Below are 19,265 nucleotides of genomic sequence, written 5' to 3'. Positions count from 1 at the left end.
GTATAGGTTCTTTATCAAGTCTGGAATTGCTCTGGTTTCCCAAAAGACCGATATTCAATGAACTCAGGATTTGAATGCTTTAGGTTAAAAAAGAAAAAAAAGAAAAAAGATATTTTTGAACTTAAAGCATTCAAATCCTGAGTTCATTGATTGTATCTAAATATCTTTATTTTGGAACTTTATGATAAATCAAAATTGAAGCCTAAGATATTTTACAGTATCCATTTAAGATAAAAATATGATTTACATCCACATTAGAGAGGAGGTCACCACAGTGTTAGTCAAACACAGGATCTCTCACCTCTGTGGTGCTCTTATGTTTATTTTATGAAGCCAAGACTCCAAAACTCTCAAGTGCTGCAAGCATAAGTGAGCTACCATTGTATCCCCCTCCACATGGCACACGCAAAACTGCAGCAACTCATAACGGGTAAGATTTAGTGAGACACGTTACTGGATACTCAGTGCTAATATTTGCTAACGCACAGAATCGTCAACAGTACTTCAATGTAACTCTCCTAACACAGAGGTTGTGTTTACCGTGTTGTGGTTTGGTTAAATATCTCCACCTTCAAGTCTAGTCAACTGAAAGATACTTTAGCTCGCACGATGGCTGAAAAGGAAGCCAGCTGCCCCAGGAGAACGGGAGCATGTGCACTGCGGGTATGAACGATGAGACACACGGTGCTATTGATTACCTCTGCTTTGAGGTGTTTCTGCCCTACCTTGGGTATAATTTAGCACAAGATATCTGTCCAACCACTGATACGAGTCAAGCTGTGATTGAGCTGAGCAACCACCCCTGAAATGATGGAGGAAATCAGTAGCTGATTATACACGCAATATTATTTCCAAAGACAAATGTTCAGAGTCCATTATTGGCATCTGTAAGAACTGAGCCACGAGAGGGATGGGGTCAGGCAGAGTGCCAGAATCACTCACTGTTCTCAGAAGTAAATAACAGCAACTGAATTTACGCATTCACAGCCCATTTCCTCCAGCTTCCTTTGAGGTTTATTCTGTCTGGAAATCAACAACTTGCAACCTGTACATTTCCTCACTAGTAATTTGGAAAAGAAGGGAGAATAGCCCTGATTGATGGTTGGGATTCAGTTCAGAAGAGGGTCTCCTCCCACTGCGATCTGAAGAGGTAGCAGTATTTGGCCCAGTGGCATGGGTCTTTCCAGGCCCCATATTTGCATTTTGCAAAAATAAAATAATGCAAAAGTCATTTACAAAACCAAAATCACTCCCTCTTCTTCAAAAAGATTGATCAGTGGCAGTGGTTGGGACCAGAAGCTGCTAATCCAGGAAAATCTGAATAGTGTATTTTGGCTAACGGTGCCAATGCCCCCTCAGAAAGCTGCCTGGAGCTCCTGTTACAGCTACCCAGAAGAACATTTCACTCCTTGGAGCACGTGTCCTACAGAGAGTTGCCAGTGGACCATGAAATACTCCTTTAGATTCCACCAAAGCTGCTGGGCAAGCCCAAGACAGCAAGATGCTTTTCCTCAGCCCATTCAAACATCTGTGCAGGAAAGCAGGAGCACACCATGAGCTGCTGTGTTAATGAAGCCTTCAGCAGACCCTTTGTTTTAGGCCTCCTGCCACAGGAAGACCTAACCTAAAACCTGTCCTGTCTCCATGGGGTTTAACACCTTTTTTTTTTTCCCTTTCTTAGGGCCACATGCTGCCCTCTCGTGGGGAGCCCTGTGGATAGTACCCCACTGCCTTGGCACAGCCCTCAGCCCTGGGGAGCAGACCGCACAAACAGGGCGGCTATCGCAGGGAGCGGCGGTCTTCCAACACCCCCAGGAACAGCAGCTTCACGTAGGCCACCACAACCTACGCCTCATTATCAAATCTTCCCAGATCCTCAAAAAAAAAAAAAATCTCCTTATTTAAGCCCCTCCCCAATATGCCAGGCAAGAATGGACCCTGAGAGGTATCTGAGGGGGGAACAAGGCTGTAGCCTCTGACATGAAGGTGTGCCAGAGCATGTACCCGCAGCACTCCTCAGCCAGACCACCTTCCAAATCAGATTTTCCCTCTCCATACTGCACGTGGAAACACGTCCTGCTGGGACAGAGCACTCTGGGCCTTTGTTATCCACTCCAAGAGCAAATGGTTGAGTTGGACACGTGTCCTGCACAGAGCTGGGACAGGTATTTGTAACGTGCTTATTTCGGCACTGCTGCATCCACCTCACGCTACAGGCACTGGCTGAGGGGCTTTCTGGACGAGCCGAGGAAGACAGCAATGCCTGCAGTGTTGAGCGCTCAGTTGCTTGAGCTAGGCTTCCTTCTTCTCCTGAATGAAGGTGCTGTTCTCAGCATGGATGAGCCTTTTCAGGGTTTTATTTTTGTAAGTTTGCTGAGAGAATTAGCACCTACGGGAGCTGGGGCGCAGTAGTTATGCTATGTAAGCCAGACAGGCCCCCTGAGCACTTTTCTGCCAGTGCTGTTTTTAATAACTGGTACCTCTCAGCTTTTTCACACAACCCCTCACACCAGCACTACACCAGTAACAGCAAACCAGGGGCCACCCAAATTCACGAGCAGGGTTGTGTCACAGACAGGCTTGTCTGCTGGACACACAGATGCTGAATTCCCAGTTTTCTGGAATGCTTTCTTAATGTCCACATTAAACCCCAGAAAATTCACAATCCCTTCCCTTACCCTAAGCTGCCATCCATGGGTTTTACTCCAGGCAGCACCCCCAGGAGCCAGCTGAGCTGGCATTTCACAACGTCTTCCAAGTGGTGATGGGACACGTGTAGCTACAGAGGCTGGTCACACAGAGGGTGTGAGGCAGTTGCTGGTGCCAACACAGCAAGAAGCAGCTCCTAACCTCCACCTCTAAAATCAGAGCAAACCATGGCTCCCTGGGGCACCACACCAACAGCAAACAGCACACAACTAAAGCACTTTGGGTATCCCCAAATGCAAACGTGAGGTGTGTTTGAAGCCTCATTTGCTCTTTTGCTTAACTCTTTCCTGCTGTTTTGGGGGGCACGTAGACAAACACAGAAAACTGCAAATAACGCGCCCAGCCTTGCGGGTCCTACAGCACCAACGTGGAGCCAGCAGGCTCCTCAGCGGTAACGCTGGCCAGCATGAAGTGCCCCATGCTGTCCTAGCCCTACGCTGCCTGACCTGCCCACCCTTTTACACACCTCTAAGGCTTCCAGCTTCAGACCCTCTCTTTTCTCATCTTTTTCATGTATTTACCTATGTCTGCAGCCAGCACGCACACCCTGCACCAAGTGCGGGGAGCCCTTCCAGGCCAGCCAGCCCTGCCCACGCTCACGCAGGGCCCCCCCCGGTCACCCCAAGGCAGCAGCCCACTGCCAGGGCAGGGCATCGGGGACCCGGGAGGGCTCTGGGAAGGAAAGCCCCTTGTCTTCACACTGCAGGTGGTTGCCCCTGTCCTTTGGCCAGGGGACGCCTGGGCAGGCACAGAAGGAACACAGAAGAAACCTCCAGCCAGCAGCTGCACCTCACCAGCCACCCACTGTGCCCACTCTGTCAGATCCCACTCCTCCCAAGTTTGCCTCCTGGACCAGCTTGCTGCTTTCTTTAAATTTTCACTCATTTTTTCCACTCATGAACTGTATTTTTTTGCACTTTCCTTTCATGACAGCCATTGCACACAAGGCTATCTTCTTGTCAAATACATACACACATATGTAACATAGAGAGAGACACACACACACATACATGTGTGCATTTAACATACCTCTACACTTCTCATCTTCAGAACTTAATTCCAGATAGAGATTCTCCATCCAGCTCACATCAAGGCTCCTGTCCATAGTTAGTATTTTGTTCCATTTCTTCTACACAGCAAGCAGGAAAGAATGCACAAAACCCACATTCAGGCTACCACTGCTATATTAGATTCAGGCACAGAAGATGAAGCTTTCTCTAAATCCAGTTAAGCATAAACTTGCTCTGTATACAAGCATTCCATAGATGTTTTTAGTGTTGGTATAACATGAAACACTTGAATCAAGAACTACTAAACAACAAATTGCATCTTAAGTGACCACTTCAGAATATTTCAGCTTCCAATGCAACTATTTCTCTCCTTAAAATTATGAACCCCTTATTTCCTGATCTTCAGAATCATCACAGATGGGAAATTTCATGCCACATGATTAATATCCAGGTTTGTACGTATAAATTGCCTATTGAATAAAATTCCCAGTGAAAAAAAACAGGCTTTGGTTGCATTAGATCAAGTTTAGCAGCTAGCCAGTGTGACAGAGTTTCCTTAATGTACTCTGTATTTATAGACACGTTCAATAAGGAAAAAGATTTCAAGGTCATCTTTTCTGACATATTTTTTTCATTGTGTACTACACAGGCTACACAAACTTCAAAAAACTTTACTATTTAAAATTTGTTTAATCAGAACAACAGCTGCACAAATGTATATATTTAAACAGAGAAAGATTTTGTTTTTCTTTTTCCAACACTTAAAAATGGCTTTATAAGGTAGTTTAAAAGAGCATCATGCCAAAAGTCATATGTAATTTGCACTGACTTGAAGAAAATCTACATGAACTTGCCTTCCGAGAGTGGAATCCGTCCCTTGAATACTCTGACTCCTCTTGATTTCCCCACAGGTGCTGTATTTGCACCACTGCTCATGGGTGTTCTACAGTCACGGAATGCATGTTGTGGAAAGCAGACCTCCACAACAGAGAGTGATAATCTGCCCATCAGCAAAAGAATTGTTCAAACTAAACGGGCAGTAGCAAGACCTGTTGTAGGACAGCTTGGTTCCAGGGATGCCTAGAAACAAACCTACTTATACCCGCCCTGAATTTGGCTCAAGTTCTTCAAGAAGTTCTTGACTGTCTCCTCTAGCAGCAGCCTTGCACACTCAATGTTTGAATGGAACGGCATTAAAAAGGTGATAGGAAGTATACCTACATTTTAGTTGTCATAGGTTTTAGATTCAGCATCTATTGCATTTACAGGATGTCACCTACATGCATGATAGAAAATGTCTGCATTTATTTAGTTCAGAAATATTTGCAGACCACTATGCTTGCATTCTGTTTCCAAGGATTATCGTAATACTATTCCTTCCTTCTTACCTGCATCAGGCCTCTTCCGATTCCTTGAAATTAAATAAGCTTCAACTCTTACTCTCTATATTCCGCTATATTTATTTCTGTTATGTAAACACCCAAAGGTCCCAGTCAGAATTTCAGCTCCCACCGTTCTGGGAGTTCACATTGACATTCCCTGTCCTGGAGGGTATCTGAGCGCTCACGAGTCCATCGCTGCAATCTAGCAGGGGGCAGCATTCACAGTATCAGGAAGAATATTTGAATAACACAGTTTTATGCTATGATTAGCCTGTAGTCATCGTATTTTTCCATGACTTATGTATTCCTCTATGACATTTACTTTGCTGTCTTTTCCATATAAACCAATGTCAGATTTCTACAGCTAACAGCTAAATTATACAGTTGTATCTTCCAAAACTACACCAAATGAACCTGGATGGCTACACTGAGTTTAATACAAATCAGTTCTTGTCACTGTGATCAAAGGAAGCTAAGGGTCAAACAAACAATTGAATAAATTAAGGAGAAAATATAGGAATTATTTTTATAAAAGTTTGATAGATTGACTACAACCAATAATCTCAACATATCACAGAAACAAATGCAGAAAAAAAGTATTAAAAATTATTATAGATCAACACATTTATAATTTCCTATGACCTAATTCTATTTTTTAATTCTAAGAAATGAAGTCAGTAGATTTAATGAAAAGCTCTGATGAAACTGTACTGTAATCTTAAAGATATTCTGTGAATTTGTGTCTTAACAATGGTTTTCACTTGGTTTTGGCGGGTTTGTTTGTTTGTTTTTAATTATTTTTAAGTTTAAACAAGGCGGTTTGGGGGCATGGTGTTTATTTTCTTAGAAAAGAAATCAGATTAATCTACAAAGTAATAAAATACTTTGCAGTTACTTTAAGTAGTTTATTCTGTCTTCATACAGCTGGTTACAACAGGCCAATTGACTCCAGCTCATCATACAGGAGACATATTTAGCCTAATTATTAGACTTAATACCAGGATAATTCTAATATTATACTAGCCAGAAATATGTGTACTACTAAATATATGAAGAATTGTATCTTTATGGGTATAGATGCAGGCTAATAATATATTACATGAAACAGAATGCTAAGGTAAGCAGGTGTCCCCAGGATAAAGTCAATCTGATGTGCGATAACTTGCTACACAACCATTAATTTTGTCTCACAACTATTATTTAACACATCAAAAACAACTAAAAATACTACCCAAGGTTTTCATGCAACTAAAAGTTCGCTGGTTTATTTCTCTTATTAAGAGTAACAGTCTGAAACATTTTACATTAATTTACAATCATGAAAAAGATCCTTATGTTTATCTCATGTAGGTGACATTAAGTCATCCAGTTAACACTAATTATTGTTTCCAAAGTTAAATCCTGTTTTGTAAGCTTACACATTTTTTGAATCATTTGTTGCCAAAAAGACATCAGTCTACAACCACACAGAAAGTAGAAATTAAAATTTCTACAGAGCCACTACCATCGCTATGAAGATACAATGCCAAGTGTTACAACATTCTGCAACAGTTATCGCTTCTCCCAATATTTAAGATGGCAAAAATTCCCTCTTCACTTTTTACTGAACACACAAGATCTACAGTAAAAGGGGAAATTTTAATTCATAATGCTAGATCAAGGGTAACAGAAGTGCTTTTGAGTCATTTACTTTTTATGTAGAAAACGAACAGGGCCGTGGATTCTTCTTGAAGAAAGGGGAATATTTTTTTTTCTCCTCAGGCTCGGACCGTACACCACACAGACACACTCCTCTCCTTCCACAGACAGCAGTGAAAATGGCCAGTGCACACGGGGGCAACAAAGAAGCGAAGCTGAGATCCGCTGTACAGACCGAAGGCGAGATGCTCACCGCAGAGCAGCCGTGCAGAGCTCGAACGGTGTGCCTACAAGACGAGGTGCAGTGCAACAAACCCAAGCTCAAGTCAGCAACTCATGCACAGAGCAGGATAGCCCAATTTCACCAATTAAACATATTTGGATGTTTCACAACTTTTGTTTTCTTGAATCTGTGTTGAAACCAATCACTCTGATTTGTGTGTCACTCAGCAACATGAAACAGAACTGTTCAGATCTGTAGCCTTCTTTGGAGGGAATACAGCAAGAACAGGCTTGTTTCCTTTGGCAGAGAGCGCACAGACCACCGCAAAGCCACTCTGCTGGGCTTGGCCCAGAAGCTGGCACACCACAGTCCTCTCCTCCCAGTGCCCTACCAGCAGGCCTCTAATTCATGAACTCGGAGCAGAACTGCAGCATCTCAACCATTCCAAAGTGCTCCATTGCCCCACAGAGGTGGTTGGTGGGTCCCTGTGACTCACTGACACGCTCTATCTGGCATGGGAAGCCACAAACAGTACAGAGGAGGGGCTGTGCAGCCAGAGGAAAGCTATTTGAAACACCTTCCTGGGGTCTCACCACAACAGTACACTTTACCACAGACGTAGCAAGCTTTTCTCACCACCTTCCCTTGTTTTGGCATCTCTTCACCATTCCTCTCACCAATCACACTGCTTCATACCTCTTCCAGATAACCCCTGTCCTTCCTCGCCCGCAAGGCAGCAGGGACCCTGTTCAGGGTGAAGCACAGAAGCCAGGAATGCACAAGGTCCTGGGTTCCTTCCCCTCTGTTCTGCTAATTCACCCCCTGCCTCCCTTCTCCCCCCAAACCTGTTTGCTCCCCTTTGCTGCAGACCTGGTGGCCCTGTTCCTGGAATGGACGCTCACCACACCGCCACAGAAACCCACAAGCAGGTCTTGAGCTGGAGCTGGAGCAGAAGCCCCAGTGCATCCAGCTAGGGGACAACAGCAACACAAGCCATTTCCCTCCTCTGGTCAGACCATGGCAATTCTTTCTGGGCAGCAGCAAGAGGAACATAGCATCACATCACCCCATCCTGAGAGACTCTGCTCCCCAGCTGTGGCCCACTGCCCCTTCCCATCACACTGTGACCAAGACATGTCCTTACCACAAGACAGGCTGCACGGCCTCACGTGCCTCAGAACAGGGCTGCCATGGCACGACAGTTCAGCGAGGATGCATTTGGTAGTATTCATTTGCTCCTAACAATGTAGGGAAGAGATTCAGACTGGCTCTCGATGAGGGTTTCATCTGTCACACTGTGGACATGGTACTATTCACATACAACAGTTAAATACCACATACCAATGCAATGAAACCCAGGGAGATCTGACTCCACACCCTAGGAAAGGGAGCACTCGTCCTGGCTATGCTGCGAAACGTCCGTATCTCTCCTAAGGGGACACACAGAGGAAGTTTGGTGCCCACTGCACCACTCGGCACTGCCAGTGACCAGAAGATAGAGATCATAAGTCCATCTCCAAATGAACGGGACTACGGCCAACTGCCTTCAAGACGGAAGGCCCAGAAGGTACATCACAGTGAGGGAAGAGTTTGCATGGCCAGAGGACAGTGATGTAATGTAAGTGTGGACAGAAAAGCACCGAGACCACAAAAACATTTTGATCCACATAGTTCTCCCTACAGGCCCTTTCAGAATAGCCTTCTCTCACACAAGAAACACAACCTGAGGAAAAGGACACAGTTTGGGAATCTTGAACAGCATTTTGCCATAGACTACTTTGGCAGCCACAGCCTGATTGAGGAGTATCTTTGTACATCTACTTCTCCCCAGCAAGACAGGGAAAGCAGCCCTTCGCTGCTCAACAAGGTCATTGCAAGGTGCTCAGACAAGATAAGGAATATAAGGATTGAGGTTCATATAAGAACCTTATACAGGTTTAAACCATGATGTACATAGAGCATAATCTATGCAAAGCCTGCATTTAAAATGGGGCTTGTGTGTTCAACTGCAGGAGCTCAGAGGACAGAATTTTGTACTATGTGGAAGAGCCAATGCCTCATGCTGTCCCAGGCCTGTGCACAGGGAACGTGCACTGGGGTTTAGCAAAGAACCTGTTCTGTTATAATATTTGCAGCCAGCCCAAAACAGAAGTGTCCAGCAGATCAGGGTCGGTTTTCCATTACTGTGGTGCCCTGCTTTTATTCTAGTATCACTCCATTTAAACCAATAGGTCATTAGCATGAACACAGTGTGATCCAGACCCAGAGCATTCAAGATAATATTCAACCCTTTGCTTATTCCTCCAAATGCCTCACACAACATACAGTTCAGAGAAAAATTACACCTTGTGCAATTCTTGGACTTACTGGTTTGGACTAAAACTATTTGACTCTTAGCTCTGGATTTCCTGCATAGCAAAAGTAAAGAGAGACATCAATCTAGTTCTCACTTTCAGCGAGACCAAACATGAACCCAGTTTTGTTGAGGTAACATGCATTAATGGCCGCCCAGAGTTCATCCCAAACCAAACTACTTAGCCTGTCTGTCCTCATTAGCTTTTAGAGTTACTGATGAAGCAACAGGGCAGAGCTCGACAAACTTCTGCTTGGCACCATTCAGTTACAGAAATTATGGGCAATTCAGAGACCCATGAAGTATCGTGGTACCCAAAAGGTATTATCTGGAAAGGAATCAAAATTCTGTTCACCAAAATATTTATATTAGCTGAGAAAGTCAAACTCTGCCAAGATGGGAGCTGGCAAGCTTCCCTGGAGTTTCTCTGCCACTGTGTACAACACAGACAGCGGCCCCACCTACCACAACCCTTCTGTGCATGCCCAGGGCTGGTTAGTTTTTTTTAAATTACAGTGCCAACTATTTGTAAGGCCTCAAAAATCTAGAAACTTTAGAGCGCAGCAGCCGAATGAAGGATCTTGGGAACATCTCTCGTGACTCTTGGGCTGTGTACTTGAAGTAGTTCTGTGGATGCGCCAACACGTCAAACAATGCTTTTATCAGTTTCTTGTCCTAGAAAAAGGAAAGCAGATTTTATAGTAATTCCACAGAGGAGTTAGGGTGAGTATCACCAAAGCTTAATGACTGATTAAATCATGAAAGATTATGGGCATTTTACTTTTCAAGTAAAAAGTAAACTAATGTTTCAGGTGCTCAGAAACTAGCGGAGCAAGGCTGACATTCATGCCCCAAGGAAGTCACTGGAGTTTCACATTTATCATTAGTGGCACCAGGGTTTCTCCCCTCCTCATATACTTCCAAGAACAGCAAACAAAAAGAAGGGGGGGAAAAAAAAAACAACAAACAAAAACCCACACACACCAAAACCGCAAAACAAACACTGGCTCTGATATCCAGCAAAATAAAGGTTTACTTGGGATGACATCCACTCCACTCGCCCATGCAACTGTCCCCTAACCAAGGTTAGAGAAGTGAAATCCACAAAGAGATCTGTTTCACCCAAGGAGGAAAGGCCGTTGATAACCTACAGGCTACAAGTAGCAGCACCAAGTGCTTCCCCAAGAGATGAAAACCCACGTCCCTCAGTTTGCTCCACTGATTCCTTCCAGCACAGCCTACGTGAGGCTCAAGGGGCTATCTTCACCGCAGATTTCCCCCCTTGTAGGTCTGATCCACCTTTAATCCTCCCCAAAGGGTCTCATATCTATTGCTCTGCACAATCAGGATGTGCCGATTGACCCCACTCCCCTGAAGTAGGATGTGTCTAGTGCACCAAGGAGCAGATCGGATGCAGAGCAGGAGGCAACCTCACCAGCAAAAAATAGTGTCATTTTCAATCAAAACCAACACGTTTAGAAGAATAACTATACCTTAAGTATTTCTTGATGATTTTCAGATGCATAAAGTCTACCATCCCGAACAATGTCTTCTATTAGTTCTTGGTAATCCTCTACGGGGAATGCATAAGAGAGTCATTTGCAGGTTCACTTTGCTTATATACTCAATACCTCCCTTGGTTACACTTGTAAGCCTTACCCCCAAAAGAACCAGTGGTACTTGGCCCTCGTATTAGCAGTCAGAAAATATTCCGAATGCTCCTCTCTAAAGAAACTACAAATACCGTGTTCTATGAAAACAGTGTACTCTGCTGAGCTGCTCAGCATCAATCTGTCAAAAGCAAAAGAAACCATAATGCACCTAGGATTGTAGTCTATATTGTAACCAAGTAGCCTACTTCAAGCCAACTGCACTGCAGAAACTTATCTGTAAATACCAAACCTGTTACTGACTTCTTTCTACAGCAAGAAGTGGGGGTGAAAAAAGGAGGTAAGAGAAAGCTTTCCTAAAAGGCAAACCCCCTGGTCAATCAAAACTTGAAATGCTTCAAAAGGAGAGGTCTCCCCTGAAAAATTATTTATCTGCTGTTGATGAAACTCTGTAGACCACAGTGAAGATGCCTCCTTCACAATTAACCCAGTGTGAACAGAAACATGCCATATCACTTTCATATCCTTTATGCTGAAGCGCAAAGCCTCAGCTCCAGTTTCACTCCTGGTGGCTCTGACAAGGACAGGGTGAAACTCTTGCCCCTCAGGCTTCTTTTCAGTATAGATATTTTACTATCTGGTACTAGATTGCAGATGGTAGCAGCAACACGATGAAGCAGAGGCACTTGGGCTCTGGCCAGTTCCTAACTGGGGGTATTCTGCTGCCACCTGAAGCAACCCAGAACTGGGAAGTCACAAAAATGCGTAAAACCCAGATTCTGGCTTTGTGCTCTGCATTTTGTAGGTCAGCTCTTTGTTTAGGTCTGTAGAAGACTGGAAATACAGTGACACTTAAGACTGCAGTGCAATGCAGAATTCCTTAAACTAGCTTTAGATGGAAACAGCTACTGGTAGTCGTCTGACAGTGACGCTGCTAAGAGCGCGGGGTTACCCTGCTGCTTAGCAGGGTCAAGGAGCCCACGAGGAGTTCTGCACTGCTGCAGCTGCACTAGTCCAAAAAGGCTCAGCTGCTCACACCCGCTTACCATCGTACGTTACATAAGGAACTTGGAATCCTTTGGCACTGTTCCCTTCGTTTGACTTGAACTGGATCCACAATTTCTTGGACCTGGAAGTGAAAGCTATAGGGCGTTCGTAGGTTTGACAGGTTTCATACGTGGTCACTGAGTTGGAAGAAGCTTTCAAAGAAAATACACAATAGGCAGTTATCTGACAATGCTTTATACTAATGAACAATTAGAAAATAGGTTAAACTGCCATGACAAGAAATGCTTGCTGATGTTCAGAAAATTCCTCAAAATGGGGCAGGCCATCAGCTGATGGCAGGCCATCAACAAGTGACGACTTGGTCAAGGAGTATTTTCCCTTTTCCTAAAAAAACAGTCTACTGTTTGAAGGATGTGCCTAAACCAGAAACTGAAGCTGTTTATTAACACATCAGGCACCTGTGGGGACTAGCAAGCATCTCCTCTTTCCTAACCCAGGCTGGAATTGCTTAGCATAATTCATGACTAGTTAGCTTGAACAATCTACCCCTTCTTCACAGTATTTCTCTCAGGGTTCACTGACACATCATAGCCTTGCACCCTTGTTTTACCCGAACCTATGGAGCAGCGTAACCAAATAGGATTTCTCAATTTGTCATTCAGAGACATTTCTACTCATAAGTAGAGGCCAGCCAGGCTACATTTAGTTTATGTAAACAGCAATGCATGTGAGAAACCTGTGTTGCACACTGAGGTAGATACCATATGCCGCAGTAGATATTTCAGACTTACAGCTTTTTCGCATCACCAGGTAGTCTCCACACTCATCTTCTATTGGTAGGAATATTTCTGGAACCACAATCAGAATACGGCGCTTTGGCGGTGGGTTAATATTCCAAGTGCACTCAGTGTTTGCAGGATAGTCCCCAGGATAGTTTGGTGATTCAATATATCCAGTGTAATCTCCCAGTTCACCTCCACACTGTCTATCTGAAAAAGCAATACCGTATGCAGGATTAGGCAAAGTGAGGTCATCCTACAGCTCTCTCTGCAATCAACTTGAGAAACAGTACATGGGCGATAGACACACACGCTTTTCTGTTTGCACCTGATGCAGGTACAGTTCTCTGCCAGCTTCACCTCACACCGCTGCCTGCTTCTGCCTTGGTGTTTTAATTAATGTTGAGACATAGAAACACAGACTAGTCCCCGTTAACACCGCAGGTGCTATTGACCATGCCACAGCCAAGTGGCCAGACAGTTGTAAGAGGACATAAAAATGGTCACGCAAGGATGCTCCACTTGCTTACACCAGACAGAATGTCTTATCAGCTGAAGTCTCACAGGAGTCTGAGGTGCTCTGCTCAGGCACCGTGCCTGCAGCAGCACAAATAGGGAGTATAGCAGCCCTTTCTCTGCACAGTCAGCCTTGCCGGCAGTAAGAGAGAATGAACCCCCATGCAGGAGCCTGTTGCTCCCCAACTCTGTGTGGCCTCAAGGGTCTGGGCACTACAGCACCGTAACACTGATGTGCAGGTGTGGCATGCCCAGGGAACAGATTCTTTAAGTGAGAGATATGCAGTTCCTAGAAACAAATTTCTATGTATGTATGGGTATATATATCTGTGTGTATATAAGTGTGTCCAGAGGTTCTTCTGAGGAGTCACCTCTCTACCTGCTATTTTCCAATCTTTAATTTACCCTCAGCTTCCCACACTACAGCTACCATAATCTAGAACAGTGGCTCTCTTTGTAATTCCCTCTTGCAAAAGTTGTTATTAATAGCTCTAGTAACCACTTCTTCTTAAGTTTTGTGAGCGAACTTCCATTCCTTTTAACAGAAGGGAAAGAAAACAGGCTGCCGAGAACACAAACTCTGTCTGCTATATCATGGGAGAGAAGATTTAATAGCAAGACCCAGAGTGACCCAGCACCAACTGGCAAGACACAATCATCACTTACCTTAACAAGAATAATGGAACCAGTCTGCAGAAACGGTCTCTCATGGACCTCAGTAAGCCATGTGGGATAAGATGCAGGCAGCAAAAGAGGAGCAACAGCACTGCCTTCTCTCCAAGTTCCCTGGATTAAACCTAAATTTTGCCCTTAGGGCCACTCTGAATATTAATGACCCAGTCTTTTAATTTGTAACAGATCAGCAAAACCATCTTGCTGTACTTACTTTTGCACTGTGTTATATTTGTTGACCCATCAAAATCAGTAGTGGTGTTTCCAGGGCATGAAATGCAGTAATTTTGTCCAAACTCAGGCTGGTACGTCCCAACTGTGCAGCGAATACACCGATGGGTCGTGGTATTATAAAAATGGCCAGGAGAACACTGAACTGGAGAATAAATATGCAGCATGATTAAAAAAGCAGCAGTAGCACATTACAGTGTAACTTTATGCATTTTATAGGACTTACTATAATTTCAATAACTGAAATGCCACATTCATAAACTATGAGGGTAATAAAGCAGAGGTAATTGAACAGATTTAGGTTTATCAGGTCACTATGTGCAAGTTCAAAGATCCCGAATGCAACGCTATAGAGGAATTCTGTGTGGAAGCAGTAATAAAAGATACAGGGGAGCGAGTATAACTACCATGATCTTGTAAGCAGAACACCGAGTAGAATAGTGTGTTACCAAATGGTCTACCCACTGACATTCAACATGGAAGATGAACTCTAAGTGGAAATACTAACTAAACCTTTCCTTCTTGCCAGTTTATGTCAAGCAGCGTGTGCACTGCTGCTGCATCCTAGTATACTCCTGCGATCAGCCCACCACAAGCAGAGCTGAAAGACTTTGGTCCTCTACAAGTGGCACACCGCATCAATACTAGTGACTAAACAGGTATATTGCCGCCTTCTCTCATGATCACACACCATCTTGCCACAGCAGGCCATGACTCAGGGTACAGCCACCTCCACCCAATCTGCTGCTACTTTATTTCATCACGTCATGCAAACCATCACATTAGCTAGACACACAAGCCTCAGCCCTCGCAGGGCTTGCTGAGTGTACCTCCTGCATCGCCAAAGCCAGGCCCCATTCTGACACACAAACCCTTTCATAAACATAACAGATTTTATGGAAGTTTTAGACATCAGATAGACAGACAGAAGGCAAAAATCCTTTCTAGCAGATCTGCAACGTTTTCTAGTTCCCTGCGTGCAGACAGGAAGATTTTCTTCTCTTATTGCAATCTGAGAATACAGGACCCCAAACGCCTTTACTTACATCTCTAATATGTTTCTTGTCATTTGATTTTGCTTAGCTATTCTGCATCTATGCCCATCACTGTCTGTACTGAAACCTGACAGAAAGCAGTCAAGAGCATCAGCCATGTTATCTTTACTTTTAACTCCATCACCACCTTGCTTCTTTTTCCTTGTCTTTGTGAGACTGAAAAAATGAAAATAAAATCTCTCAGCTCAACATCAAAATAATTTACAACCTTGCCTTCCAAATATAGTTTTCTGTGTTGCACAGTCCCTTTTTTTCAATTCCTTTTAAGCTCTGCTTACTCCCAAATAACTCTAGTCTTGTTGAGCATTGTATTCAGACAGCTCAGCCTGGAGTCCTTCCCTACATACTCCATCCCCCAATCCAAATGCTTCAGATATAAGTTCCAAATAGCTCTTGCATCTGTGATTCTATGTCTCATGTGGCCTCTTCCACATGCAAATCCCGGAGCTCTTCATTCCAGTTAATACCAAAAAATTCCTTTAATCTCCACTCTAATTTGAAAACTGAACCTCATTTATAGACCTGGTTTTGTTTATGTTAAATAAAACTGAAATCAGTTCCTCTTATCTTGATCCAAGGCTTTTAACGTGGTTTTTAGTGCTTTAACTTCGCAAAATTAAGTACAAAACAACAGCATTTGTGGATTCAGTGATTCTTCACTGAAGAAATCTACTAGCTATCATATTATTACCAGCAATATTAATTTTTCAACCATACTGCAAAATTCTTCTGTTATGCTGCAATTCTCAATAGTAAACATATCTTAACTGACACTAGAGAGATCTCTTAATCCAAACCACTACCAAATGCTTGCATCAGGACGTTATTTCTATCCCTTGCTTCTACTCTACAGCAGTAGCTTTTCTATTAACACTTTTTCTTCATGTGATTTTAATACAAGTTATGTTCTTTTACCCGTGCTGTAAGGCACTGAGCAAACCATTATACTGATTAACATTTCATTGCTCTCCATAGACACATATTTTTATCAGCATTTTCAAAGACAACTTTGTCTTTCAGCATTTTACATTTCAGTTAAGCAAGATGCTAACGAAATTCCTTCATTTTGAAATACATGATCCCCACCTGATTTTCACTCCTGTGAGGGAAAACCTGGGAGCTGATTGCACGTCAGCTCCACTGTGATCAAGTTTAGGGGACTGCAGGGTTAAGCTGAATGCTAGCTTTTTAGGTATATCCCAAGGCATCCACGCCAGTTTCTCATTATGAACATGAAGAAACTATTTTCTTACTTAACCTCCAGGACTGCAATTCCCTCCTTCGCATTTTCATGTTGCTGCTGTGCTCAAACCCAAAATGTCAATAAGGAATATCGGTCTTGATTTGTTTTCCTTGAGACCTGTTTTCTCCCTGCTGTGCCTTTATATGACTCTTCACAGATCGACGACTTCACTGACCAACTTCCACGTATCTCCCAACCCCTTCTCAAGTCTTGTATAAAAATCAGTTACAAAAAGAACTGAGGCTTTATTGAGTTTACTTGCAGCCAGGCCAGGCCAGCCAACTACGAGATCCTTGGAAGGAGAGATCCTTGAAAAGAGAATGGCCCTCCTTTGAATGCCCCACTTGTAGCAGCAGCAGTTACTTTTGCCGCAGAGCAACGCAGTTCATCAAACACATCTTGACCTCACCTTTGGTCTCACAGTCCTGAAACAAGGATGCACTGCTGTGTCTTGTTGTTAGACCTCCTCCGCAGGGAAAGCAGGATACTCTCCCAGCTTCGGGCTGGTATGTTCCAAGGGGACACGGCAGACAGGGTTTGAAGCCGTCAGGAGAATATTCACCTGGTGAGCACGGATCTAGAAGAGGAAGAACACGTGCTTCAACCTGTACATTATAGGTGAAGGTATGTAAGTGAGCTTGCACAGGACCTGAAACCCCACAGTTGAAAGTGCTCTCCTCTTTACTTGGGAATTGGGAGCCAGGGTTTCAGAACTGGATGCTAGCGACAGACAGAACTTAATACACACGATATACCCTGTAAAACTGAAAGAGACACAGATTAACTCTGGTGCTGGTGAGCCCTCATGTGAGCTGGAATGGATTTCACGCTTTGTTGCACGGCTGCACAGGACACTAGGCCTGTCCAGTACCCTCTCTTAACCTGTACTGTGCAATTATGTAGTGATTATCAGCTCTTTCTAGCTACAGAACTCTTGGACCCCTCCCAAATGAAATAATTTAGCACTGAACCTAAGATGCCAAAAACGTACCTCCAGATTTCTATAAGTATTTTAATCTTAATAATTACTGAATGTTCATACTTGATAACCATGGAGGTTTTCACACAATTCAGTAACACCACGCACAATAAGCAATCGTGCAAATTCACTAAACTAAACTTTATACATGCCTCAAAGACTTTTAAAGCAGAAATATTCCTGCCATTTCTCTGATACTGGATCTTGGATAACAATTATCTGTGCACTGGAATACTGTGTTCTGTATTGTACATAGATAGCACTAACACTATGAGAGTGATTTTACACACTTCAATATTATCTAACAAGCCCAGCCATATTTATGGGTATCTTTGAAAAATTTTTGTTTTCAAACTTTTCACAAAAAAAACTGGCTTCAGTGCCAGCATTTAATAATTACCCTGCTCTGGAAAGGCACAAAATACTGTTGCAGTTGTTCAGCTGTGCTGAAAAATTCTGTCCTTTTAAAGACCTGTTACGATAATAAACTGTTAGTTTTAGTTTATAGCTGCAATAAATCACTCAGTGAATAGCCATTTTGTTAGGAAGCTAAATTGGCCTTGGCTTCATTTCAGGATATATGACTAACAACAAGCAGGGCATTAACTACCGGTCATGATCAATGATGAAGAATTTTGTTTATGGCTGATACACCGAGTGGAATAGTAAGTGCTCCTCCTTAGCTTAAAAATAAAATACAGCAGGTTAGGTTAAGCAATGCTCTGTCGTTTATCAATGAAAGCTAGTAAAGAAATCTTCGCTCTTGGTTTTAGCTTTTTCCACCACACATCACTTCTGCTCTCATAAGGACACACATTCATTTGCTTCCACACCTTTTCAAGCCTTTCTTCATTTTTATAAACATTTCTACAGAACACTCGTCTCTCTACTCTTTGTGCAACTCAACAAACATGAATGAATTAAGGCTTTCATTGCAGCACTCCTAACAAGGTAAGGAAAGAGCACTGCTTACAATTCCATGACAAGGAAAGACAATCAAGGTTAGTAAAGGTGATTTTGAGAAATGATTACTGACTTCAGAAACCCAGAAGCAATAGAAAGACCAGTGCAAATCATCTTCCCTCAAAAATTTCTATGGCTTTATGAGAAATTGAGTAGCCTCACTAGAGGCTATCTGCCCTCTGCTATCTCCCCTTAACATGTCTTTTTCCCTTCATTTTAATCACATGTCAAGTTTGGGGTGGTTTGGGTTTTTTGCATTGGGGGGGTGTGTGTGTCTGTTTTGGTTTTGTTTTGAACAGAGCGCTACTTTACATTGACACATGTAAAACCATACAAATTCAACCTTAAAATTGTACTTCAGGTTTCCTGAACTTGCTCAGAGTCCAGCATAACAGTAGGTCGGCTAACAGAGCTCAGAGGAAACCTCTCCCAAGCAGGAACCAAACCCACTACTTATGTGGAAATGTCACATTTGAGAACTTACCCCATCAGGTATCTCCTGACAGCTTTATCATCTGCACTTTACTTGCCTTGAAATCACATGTTGTAAAATTGTAGAGCTCCCTATATAAAACTGAGGTACTCTAAAACTTTCAGGATTATTTAGCAAAGTACCTAATTTTTGAAAATTTGCATTGAGGAAGTAAACTTAAAAAGATCTCCTCAGACATCACTGAGGTCCTCAACACGGGGCATTCCTAAATGCATTAGACACCTGAATTCCAAGAGCAAGAGAAAGATGGGGGAGAAGCATCAGACGGTCTGTTTCTGTGCCTTCCCTCTGCATTGAGACACACTATGAGCTCTAGCTAATTTCTGTTTTCCAGGATTCTGAGGACTGGGGCAAGAGTCACAAGTTATTTGTTCTTCCTCATCCTGTTAAGTCTCATTAGG

General features: G+C 43.2%; 1 protein-coding gene across 1 annotated transcript in view; it reads right to left on the bottom strand.

Annotated features, from left to right (window-relative positions):
* Positions 1 to 9,334: 9,334 nt before the first annotated feature.
* Positions 9,335 to 19,265, bottom strand: part of SCUBE2 (signal peptide, CUB domain, EGF-like 2) — a 42,037-nt gene continuing 32,106 nt past the window's right edge. The window contains exons 17-22 of the mRNA XM_009890973.1: positions 16,839 to 17,006; positions 14,115 to 14,276; positions 12,725 to 12,922; positions 11,972 to 12,124; positions 10,809 to 10,888; positions 9,335 to 9,990 (exon numbers count right to left, since the gene is read on the bottom strand). Of these exons, the coding sequence (XP_009889275.1) occupies positions 9,838 to 9,990; positions 10,809 to 10,888; positions 11,972 to 12,124; positions 12,725 to 12,922; positions 14,115 to 14,276; positions 16,839 to 17,006 (914 nt within the window). The 3' untranslated portion in view covers positions 9,335 to 9,837. The remainder of the gene's footprint in view (positions 9,991 to 10,808; positions 10,889 to 11,971; positions 12,125 to 12,724; positions 12,923 to 14,114; positions 14,277 to 16,838; positions 17,007 to 19,265) is intronic.

Source organism: Charadrius vociferus, unplaced genomic scaffold (genome assembly GCF_000708025.1).
Source record: "Charadrius vociferus isolate BGI_N301 unplaced genomic scaffold, ASM70802v2 scaffold248, whole genome shotgun sequence".
NCBI classification, from domain to species: Eukaryota; Metazoa; Chordata; class Aves; order Charadriiformes; family Charadriidae; genus Charadrius; species Charadrius vociferus.
Note: the sequence above shows the minus strand (reverse complement) of the source record. Positions and strands in the feature narration are given on the sequence as shown.